The sequence below is a fragment of the Malus sylvestris genome, chromosome 5 (genome assembly GCF_916048215.2).
Source record: "Malus sylvestris chromosome 5, drMalSylv7.2, whole genome shotgun sequence".
NCBI classification, from domain to species: Eukaryota; Viridiplantae; Streptophyta; class Magnoliopsida; order Rosales; family Rosaceae; genus Malus; species Malus sylvestris.
The window spans coordinates 9,972,113-9,983,569 of record NC_062264.1 but is presented as its reverse complement, the minus strand read 5'-3'; the positions used below and the strand labels follow the sequence as shown (position 1 = coordinate 9,983,569).

At 36.4% G+C, this 11,457-nt stretch overlaps 1 protein-coding gene across 1 annotated transcript; it reads right to left on the bottom strand.

Annotated features, from left to right (window-relative positions):
• Positions 1-5,330: 5,330 nt before the first annotated feature.
• Positions 5,331-9,635, bottom strand: LOC126624693 (zinc finger protein GIS2-like). The gene is made up of 4 exons (XM_050293784.1): positions 9,468-9,635; positions 7,896-8,104; positions 7,169-7,261; positions 5,331-6,080 (listed from the first exon to the last, which is right to left on the bottom strand). The coding sequence occupies exons 2-4, from the start codon at positions 8,015-8,017 to the stop codon at positions 5,513-5,515; spliced, it is 783 nt and encodes a 260-aa protein (XP_050149741.1). The 5' UTR covers positions 8,018-8,104; positions 9,468-9,635; the 3' UTR covers positions 5,331-5,512.
• Between the last annotated feature and the right edge of the window lie 1,822 nt (positions 9,636-11,457).

Sequence of the window (11,457 nt, the reverse complement as noted above, 5' to 3'; positions counted from 1 at the left end):
TTTACGTTTTCCCATAAATTAAATGGTTTTTACGTTTTAAAATGCCATGTCATAATTGCTTTATATTTTAGCATATGATTTAGTATAGATTTGCATAATATTGCATGCTATTGCAGAGGCCAAGGTAAGTTCAGGTAAGTACTCATTGTTGATATGATTACATAGTAGTTAGTGATGAATTGTTGTGCGTAGAACTCATTGTCCTACACCCCAGTGTTAGTGCTCCGCCCGAGGCCAGGGCCTAGCCTTCACGTGATCGTTCACCTCCCACACCACACGCTCACCTTGGATCGAAGGCAGGTGCCAGCCTGTTGTACAAACCACATTAGGTGGTTTTGACTCATAGGTGACTTGCAATACTTCGCACAGCCTTCATGTGATTGTAGCACTGAGCGTATTTATTTACACCTAGTTTGTCGTACATGCCACATTAGGTGGTTCCAACTCGTGTGCAAGACTTGACTAATGAGTTATAGACTCAGCCGTACAGGTCATGTTAGGTGACTCCGACTGATATGTCATTGTATATTGATTCATTTCACTTGACTTACTTATGCATTGTGTAGTTGATTGACATGGCATACATGTGGGTTTTGCTACTCTCGAGCATGGTTCTTATATACGTATAAATTACTATTTTCTGGGAAATTATACGAGTTTTACGGTGAGGGGTTATTATTTTTGGAAAGATAAATTGTTTTGAAAAGCTTTATTTTTGCCCACTCACATTTTCTGTTTTGCACCCCTCCAGGTTCTAAATAGAAGTTCTTGCTAGTGGCTCATTAGGACTCCACGGTGGTTCTGACAAACATCCATCAGTGTAGGGTTTCTTTTATGATCTGTATGATTAGTAATTAGACTTCTAGGTTGCATTCTGATACCTACGTTCTGGTTATGTGTGTATCTACACTCTAAACACTTTCACTCGTACTTATATGCTAGTCTAGTGTAAATTAGTTAGTTGGTTTTTTATTACCCACATTTTTTATATCACGTTCACGTTCGCACAACGCACAAGGCTACGTCACCCTCACGTGACGGCCAGCATGCCTCGATTAGGGTCGGGGTGTGTCAAATCTTATTACCAACAAATCCCAACAAATTAGTTTCTTAAAAGAAGAAATTAATTACAAACGAATTGAAGAACAATTAACAAACAAATCTTTGTTACAAAGCATTGACACTTTTCAAACGAAAATTGTTAATGAAATTTGTTTGAATATTCTCAACGCCTTTTGGCACCGGAAACAACATATTGTTAAACTTCCTTACAATAAGGATTTTGATAAAAAGAAAATACCAACCAAAGCCAGACCAATTCAAATGAGTCAAGAAGTTATGGAATTCTGCAAAAAAAATCAAGAACTCCTTAATAAAAAGATAATTAGGAAAAGTAAATTACCATGATCATGCCCGGCTTTTTATGTTCAGAAGAATGATGAATTAGAAAGAGGAACACCTAGATTAGTCATTAGTTATAAACCTCTTAATGAAGTCTTGGAATGGATACGTTATCCAATTCCCAACAAAAGAGATTTAATTAAGAGACTTAGTCAAGCTGTAATATTTTCAAAATTTGAAGTATGGATTTTGGCAAATTCAAGTTCATGAGGATGATAAATACAAAACAACATTGGTCACTCCTTTTGGTTATTATGAATGGAATGTAATGCCTTTTGGTCTTAAGAATGCACCCAGTGAGTTTCAGAATATCATGAATGAAATATTTAATCAGTATAGTCATTTCTCAATTGTTTACATTGATGATGTTCTCATTTATTCCAAATCGATAAATGAGCATTGGAAACACTTAAACATGTTTGCTAGGATAATTAAGTCAAATGGATTAGTTGTCTCAGCAACTAAAATTAAGTTATTCCAAACCAAAATTAGGTTTTTAGGATACAATATCCACCAGTCAACCATTCAACCAATAAATAGAGTAATTCAATTTGCAGATAAGTTTCCAAATGAAATCACTGACAAAACCCAATTACAGAGATTTCTAGGATCCTTAAATTATGTTGCAGAATTTTATCCACATCTTAGACAACAATGCAAACCCTTGTTTGATCGTTTAAAAGAAACTTCCTCATCATGGTCCAATACTCATACTTCCATAGTCAAACAAATCAAATCACATGTTAAGACTTTGCCCTATCTTGGCATTCCAACTCCTAATTCCTTCAAAATTGTTGAAACTGATGCCTCTGAAATTGGTTACAGAGGTATTCTTAAACAGTCAATTTCTTCCAGATCTCCTGAACAAATTGTTCGTTTCCATGCAGGAGTATGGAATCCAGCACAAAGTAATTATAGTACTATTAAGAAAGAAATACTATCTATAGTATTATGCATTAGCAAATTTCAAGATGATTTATTAAATCAAAAGTTTTTAGTTAGAGTCAATTGCAAGTCTGCAAAACATGTTTTACAAAAAGATGTTCAAAACATTGCATCAAAACAGATTTTTGCATCATGGCAAGCCAGATTAAGTATTTTTTATTTTGACATTGAATATATTAAAGGCAGCCAAAATTGCATCCCTGATTTCCTAACTAGAGAATTTTTGCAAGGGAAGAATGACAGGAAAAAGAACTGATCAGAGAAGGCTTCCTGCCACTCTACCACAACCACCAGTAAAACAAGAATCAAACCTAGATTCTTCATCGGCCTTAGCCATTACCAACCATTTCACTCCCTTAGGTTCCACAATAGGAAACCTCAGCCCAAATTACCAAACACCACGTCCCAATTACCAAACGGCATTAGTCAGTCAATATGACCCTTATTCAACTCAGCTATATCATTCATCATCATCATCTCAATCAGCTAGCTATATCAAAAAATCCCCATATGTTAAGAAAAATCCAGATGAATATATTTCCCATCAACATTCATCAAGAACAAGCCCTAGAAAAATAGCCAAAACAATTTTTCCACCAAATTTTCATTATCAACCTACTGAATCTTACAAAAATCTCAAATATTATCAAGTCATCCTCAATGAAACTGAGTCCATTTCAATCAAATCTTTCTACAGTAAAACCCATGAAAACAAAATCGTTTACCATTCTTTTTACATTGGAAAGTTCTTAATTAAATAAGGATGAGGACTCCCCCTTTATCAAACCAAGTCTCTTCATTCACAGAATGTTCTTATTCCCAATAATCATTATAATTATTTCGATTATATCCAAGCATGGACTAACATCTTTCTCCATCAGACAGAAGACTTTAGTCATTCATGTTTTATTAATTTTGACAAAAGTTTCAGACGAAATTTTCCTGCATGGTTCCCAAAATGGTGGTCAGTTCACGGCTCAACAGCCAGTCTCCTACCAGATGAACTTATGAAAGTCCTCTCAGCTGATTTCCAGCAAAAATTTGACAAAAGCCGATTCAACTACAAGATGACACTTCTCTCATTATTCATGGCTAAGTACAAAGTCTCGTGGATTATGAAATGGAATTATGAAGTCGAAACAAGTGAAGTTTACCGTTCAAGGTCAGTCAAATGGTGGGATAAGTTAAACCATCAGAAGATCATCAATTTGGTCATCTCGGAGTTTCCCATCACTCCAGCTCCAGCTATCCCAGCAACTCCAGTTCCAGCTATTCCGGTTCAATAAAAAATGGCACTGCCAATCATCCCAGAACAATCTATATCAAACATTAGTCATTCATCATCCCTCAAAGGTACAGCCAAGTCATCCAAGTCATTAAGTTCAAAAAAGAAGGAAAAATCCACCCAGCTCAATAACCTAGCCCAACAATTACTTGCAGAAGCAGTGATGCTCCACACAGAAGACTCAGACTCGAAATCTTCAGATGCATCCTCACAGTAACCAGCCAACTCAGCAAATTAGAAAGCTAAGTGGGCAGATTATCAAGATTCCTATGACCCATTTGAATTGTAATCAACCCATGTGAACAAACAGTTACTTGGCATGTGATTCTAATAGGAAATACGTCAAAATCAGCACTGAAAGAAGTAGCAATTATCAGCAATCATTCCAGATAATACACTATTCATGAATAGTAAAATCATTTTTTACTATTCATCCATCATTATGTTCCCCAATTATGGTCGCATGCTCCTACAGTAATCAGCTTTAGCATCTTTCCAACTCACGATGCAGCCGGATTTCCCGCTTTAATCATCAACAATCTTTAGTCTATTTAAGAGAAAGCCTTCTTCTGAAAGAGGGGATTGAACCTTTTGCGTATTCACAAGAACAGAAGACAATTTCAATTATCAATTTCCCAATTAAAAATCATAAACACTTTTAGTTCTAAGATCAAGGATGCCTGCGTGCACCAACATCCTTGCTTTCATTTCAAATTGCTGACTCAATCGTCAGTAAATCAATTGTAAGTCATTGAATAAGTTTTCAATAAAACTTATTTTCAAATATATCTGCATCACTACTTTGAATTCATTATTTTCATTATGAAGAATATTTTCATAACACCTGATTTTGAATGACATAAAATTCTTACCCACAGTCAATTCATTGAATACCTTAAGTTCAAGGTAAACACCGATCAATCATTTGTTCAATTCTTCTTATTCATTTATAACAATTGGTTCCATGGCATATTCAATCCTGGTTATCCTCCACATCAAGTTCCACATAATTCAATGAACAATTTATTTAATAGTTCATTCAATCCTAATCATCATTGTCGTTGGTATAATTGTCCTCATCGTCATTGTTATCACTAGTTCCGCCCCTTTATATTTATTTATTTATTCATACATATTTGTATTGGGTTTTTGTTCTTATTTTGAATCTGCATGTAGTATGATTAAGATTAACCATTTCAAGCAATAAGATTTTTGAAATGTTTTTGGTCAATTTCATAAACATGAGCCTTTTTACAAAGAAATGAAATATGTTTGATGATTTGAATGGAAAAAAAAAAAACTAGTTTGGAAAATAATTTCCACGCACACCTTCGTATTGGATGGAATTTAAAAAACAAATGTTTTTCCATGTTGGGCTGGGGTTCTTGTTTAATTTCTGTACATCTTGGTTGTATGTACTTGAACCGGTGAGCAATTTAGTTTCTTAATTTCTCCACATATTCAAACACGAAATAAATTTTTCGGATACAGGTAGTCAGTTGCAGTAATAACGGTAATCCAAATATGCCTGAAAGGTCAGTCAGTCAGCATATATTTAATATACATTTTTAATCTGCTTTTTATTTGTCGAAATTGTTTGTTTTGATTGAGTGTGAAGTAACACTTGATTCTCAATCTTTTGCCATTAGCCGTAAGCGACTGCGAAAGAGGAAAACAAAAATATGCAGGCATCACAACATAAAACGCAATTACATACAGTTATATTTGCAGTAATTGCCAAAAATTCAAAATTAATCTTCTAAAATAAAATCTCAATTCAACTCCGCATACTCTTTCAAGTTTCAACCTTCAATCTAAAACCTAAACAAGAAATGCTTGCACAAGATGAAGGGTAAATGCCGGAACATGATCTGCCACCTCTCAGTACCTCCTGGGGTAGCGATCCATGAATCTTCCCGAAGGGCACTCGTATGCCAAGTGTCCTCGTCCCCCACAGTTGTGACAGATCATCAAGGGGCCCATGCAATCCCTGCTCATGTGGCCAAGTTGCTGGCAGTTCCTACATACAACGTCACGGTAACTGCCTCCGCGTCCCCCCATTCCACCACCTCCACCTCCTCCACCTCCTCCACCTCCCCGCTCTCCCAAAACATTGGCTCTGGGGCATTGTCTCGCCACATGCCCAGATACATTGCATAAGTTGCAGATGGGTTCATTCGGGCAATCACGTGCCAGGTGACCCGTCTTCCTACAGTTGTTACATGCCTTATCATTTGTGCAGTCAGCTGCAATATGACCCTGCTTGTAGCAGTTGTTGCACAACCTCAAGTCCCCAGGTGGCATTGGGGGAGCTGTGCAGTCCCTGGCGCGATGTCCAGTCTTACTACAAGTGTGGCAGATGCCTTCATTTGGGCAGTTACTGGCCATGTGACCAGGTTCCCGGCAGTTCCAACATAGTGACTTTGTTGTACACTCTGAAGCAATGTGCCTAGTAGAATATTCAAATCACATAATTAGAAATGAAAGGCATTTTCCATTTTTGAAATAAACAGAAAACAAAAAAAATATCTGCAGAGCGCAGGTCCATGATTCCGTGAATAAGAAACTACATAACCTTATAGAAGCAATGACATTACTAGTTTAGCTTAACCATCAATTTCACTACAAGGTGCTGCCAGTCTGGTTTAAAATAAAAAACAGAACATTCTGAATGATCTTTTTAGGTCTAAAGCAATCCTAAGAGCCTGGAGACTGGTGACTGAGTTATTGCTGGGGACCATGCATATTTTTCTGGGATTGTAAGTATTTTCTTAAATACTTTTTGTCAATACTCATAAAACACGGTTAAGAGAGAAAGGGATATGAAAGTGTTAGTGTTGGCCTAAAGTGGTGCAAGGGAAAACATGGATGCAACCGCGTATAAGAGGCAGAGATGACAATAGCTGTGGGATGGTGGGAAATTGGTGAGGTATAAAGTGGCCGCTCTGGTTATCTCAAAATGGTTATAACATCAGTTTAGTGACGGTACTGAATGGTGGCAATATTGTTTTTTAATCATTGAAGACACAAATAGTAGAGGAGAAGATGCTGTTATTACTGAGAACACAAACTGTTTTTTATCATGAAGGTGACAATAATTTGTTAACAGAAAAATAGAGATACAAACATCAGTTTTAACTTATTGGAATAACTCTGATGGAAATGGACCCCTCGGTAGCTGAAGCAGTAACATTTGTCTTGCTTCAGGTATAGACAGAAGAGGGCTGCACTTCAGGTAGAGACAGAAGAGGGGTGTAGATGCGTTAAAAGAAAAATATACATACTCAGGACGTGTATCCCTAGACTATAGTATTAACTAGCTAAATTCTAATGTCTCATTGGATTTTAACTCTAGAAATTCTGGAACCTTGAAACCTTGAAACCCTCTCCCAAAAAACAAAGGTTCAAAAATACAAAGACCATATTTTGATAAACAGTTACCTTTAATAGTAAAATAGAAACACTGTAATGAACAATGGAGATAAAAAAATAATAATGCAACATCATGATGTTATGAGGCAGAACAAGTTTCCGTACCCAGGAAGACCACAATTATGACAAATTGCAACATTGGGGCATTCTCTAGCAAAATGGCCTGGCCGTTTGCAGTTCTTGCACAGATTGTCTCGGCTGGCAAAAAATAACAATGCATTTAGTTCTCAGCAGAAAATAACAGCATTCCAAATTTCAAAACATAACTAGTTAAATGAAAGTCGCTTATTAAATTAACTCCACGATTTTGACTTATCATCAAGAAGAATCAGAGCCACAACCACAGAAAGAAACATTCAAAACCAAAACTTCAAAAACAAGAGTATGCACTCTGAAGGTTTCAAAATTTTCCAACAAATTGCAAAAAAGTGAAGGAGCTGTCACATGTACCAAGCTAAATTTATCTGACAAACAAAAAGTACAATGTCTACAACCTTTGTGCACCACTGGCAGTCCCCCTACAAGCAAAATGACTTACACTGAAGTGTGTCATTAATCAATCAATATGATTTGGCACTTGTATTTGAAAGCTTACAAAGCTCCAAATAATGTACAACAAAGCAAAGAAAATTATTATCCGGAGGCAAAACTATCATATATCAACTTCATAAGGTCTTCACAGGCATTTTCAAGTAGAGGTCTCACTCAACAAATATGGTTAATCGTAACATTCGAGACCATCTCCAATGAAGACACGTTGGAAGATTACTTTCTCCTTACCCCAAATTTATAAAGACAAGAAGAAAAGAAAAATAGTCAAAAGCCATAAAACCTGAAACCCCGACGTCCTCCATCTCTCCTGTAAGGTGCATCACGGTACGAAAAACGATCAGAACGGATCTTCCGATCTGAAGGGCTCCTGCTCCGGCTCCGGCTCCTGCTGTCTGAACTCATGTTAATTAATTCTTATTAAGACCTAGCTCCACTGATTGAATGATAAACACCACCACAACCAACAACCAAACAGCCGTTGCCTCCTTCCTGTCCACATCACAACCACATCCACATTACAACCACACCCAAGATCGTATCCATGAGTCAAAACCAAACCAACTACTTTCCCTTCATAATAGAAAACACCAAATCCCAACAAAGTACAGAAAATTTTCAATAAGCAATCTGTCTCACAAGAATTATTTACTGCCACACTCAGAACCCAGATACTAAATACCCGGTTCCTCAACCACATCCTTCAAAAGAAAGTCAAGCATCCCATCAAACATCAAGCTACATCAACAGTCAGACATTCCCTAAACTCCAACTTTTTGAGACCATCTAAACAGAATGATCATTAGACAGTAAGTTGAACTTGTAACACAGTAAAGCAAGGAAACATGTCTGTTCATTGGACAATATGAGCATGTTCAGCTGCAGGTAGGTATAGAGAGGACACTCAAAGACTAGAAGTGAACCACATGATATAAGCCTGGGAAATTTTCAAGGCCTTTCGAATAGAAGCACAAGGAAAATCAACAAGCTGACAACATATTTCCACTGAAAAAATCTGCAGCCATTACTATTCTAACCCTTTTCTAATCAGAAGCCATCATCTAGACTTTATTACAAGTACAAAATCAAGAGAGATTAAAAGTTCTATGAAAAATTCCCCTTTGAAACAAAACAACCTTTAGCATTGGGGGTTTAGAGTCTCCCCGGAAGAACAAATTTTCTTTGTAAAACATAGGTATGTACAAAAATAACGTTAGCATTACTTATCTGTGTGATCCTAAATATACAATCAATATATGATAGTGCACACTTCAGCTATCTTTCTTTGCCTATCGGTATTCGAGAAGCAAAGTTCCGTGTTCAACCGACTTGTAAGTTGTAACTACCTCTCTCATCCCCCAGCCATAAAAGCCTTCATTTAAAAAAAAAATACCTTCTGCAAATTACAACCCAAGATACTGTTTGAATTTCTTCAACTTCATACTCCCACCCTTGTATCAAACTTACGCTTCTGAATAAATGAAACAACACAAACAAGTTCCCAATACTTGCAAAAATAATTTAGCCAGGGTCATTGTTCATAAGATTTTCCATAACCTAGCCCAGCTCTCGGCCAAATCATCTATTGTTTGGTTCCACCAATTCCCTCTTTCCGAGCATGCATATTCAATTGATACTCTCACACAATTACAATTGCGTGTAACATCAACAATATATGGTCTGAGCGATTCAAAATCAAAGAGAAAATTCACAGCAGAAGAAAATCCAACTCAAATCAAACATTTAACCAAAGTAATTTAAATTAATTCAATTCAACGAATACATAAACAGCGAGATTAGCCCTAACCCTAGAAATGGTAAACAAGGGAAAGTGCAATGAAGAAGAAGAAGGAACCTGGGCCAAAGAGCTACACAGACGGTGGCGCTACTGTCACTTGTGTAGCAGCAACGAAGTGAAGAAATTTGCGGGGAGAGAGAGAGAGAGAGCGCGCGATTCGTAGACGGAAAGCCGCAGAGCTTCGATTGTGATTTTGGGATTGTTGGTTGGGGCTCGACTGGATTTTATGTGATTTTACCTCCAAGCCCGTTCTCAAGTGTTGGGCTAAGGTCACTCTCCTTGGGTCTTATTACCCATCTATGTTTCGGCCTGGTCACTCTGCACTTTGGGTTTCCTTTTTCTTTTTCTTTTTTTTTTATATTTATTTTTAATTTCTTTTTTGCTAGAATATTTTGGAAAATTTGGAAAGAACATAAGTGCCAGTTTGGTAAATCAACTTAAATTTAATTTTTAAAATTCAAAACAAGTGTTGAGACCAAAATCGCATTTTCTTCAATGCTTCTTAGCTTTAAAAGCTACGAGAATTGGACGGCCTAGATCACTTGTCGTTAGTCAAAGGTTTGGCATAAATAATGATGTTGGAAGCATCAGAAACCGGATAGACATGAAGTTGGGAGTGACCCAAATAAAAAAATAGGTGGTTCACTCCACGTGGTTTCCACGTGCATAATAAAAATGTTATGATCTGAAAATAGTACCAAGTAGAATATCCTGCAATAAACTAAAAAATGATGGACTGACTAGTTAAGAAAACTAGTCAAATAGTACAAATTCATTAGTTAAACAAATTCAAGTTCAACGAATAAACTTAGTTCACTATAAGTTAACATATTCGACAACAATACAGTTTTTATCTCATGATAATGCAATACAAACTTGAGCACAAACATATATCAAGTAATGGATCATATAATGCATGAAATATGATAATAAACTATCATGTGGACAAGTTTAACTACAAAGAACGCATGAAGTTTTGACCAGAAAAACTCACCTCTAAATTAAAAAATTGGGGACTCTGCAGAGTCCAATCCAATAGAGCAAATAATATTCATACAAGGTACCACATCAAGTTCATTTCCTAGATCTAATCTATGAAGCAACTTTACTGTTGTGCAACCTTACTTTGCATGAGATGGAGATATCTTCAGTCTTCACAAGAGGGTTGCTCCATTCCTTGAGCTCATCTTCTTGTGGCACCGAGACCAACACGTTCAATGTATTATGGTGTGTAGATGAAGATGTTATGTAATGTGGATTCAAATAACAAATCAATTTCTCCAATCAAAAGATTAAAGGATGAAATTAACGAGAATACAAAAATTAGGTCTAAGTGACGATTTGAAACTTAAAGGTAGACCATGAAAACAAAGCAAACCTATTTCTCAATGATTAGAAGTTTAATGCATGAAATACGGTTTGGCGGCTAGGTTTCATAAATAAGGAAGAAAGGAAGCTCAAGAGCTTTGAATGCACTCTACTTCTCAACAATATAATTTGGACAACCAAATGCAAAATGCAACCTAGTTAGGGTTTTAAACAAAAATAAGTTGTTTGTTTTCAGCGAACAAGGACAAAGACACTTGTCAAGCCAAAAAAACGATATGAGCAAATCAAGGGCTAGAAGCTGGGTTTCAACAAAAAAAGTGTCAGTCAGCCCATGTGGATAGTCTTAATTTGTGTGCCCAACTCGCGTGAAAGAAGCCAACAAAACTGACAAGACAACTAATCTAGTCAAAATGTAACAGGAATTTAGACATGAATGCATATGCATGAAAAAACCTTTAGAGGGATGAGCCATACCCTTCAGCAAGCATTTTCAACAACATCAGCCTTTAATTATAGCATATCCTAAAAACTAAGTAGAGCATGTGTGAAACAATTTAGAATATTGACATGCAAAGCCAAAACACCTAAGTTTAGAGTTTACAAGATTTTTTTTTTTTTAAATAAATCCCATGTCTTTCAGACTAGGTTATAGCTATGTAGTTTCGAGTTTGAAAGTTTTACAAGAGCTGGTTGTGATTTAGAAACTCATACTCAGAAA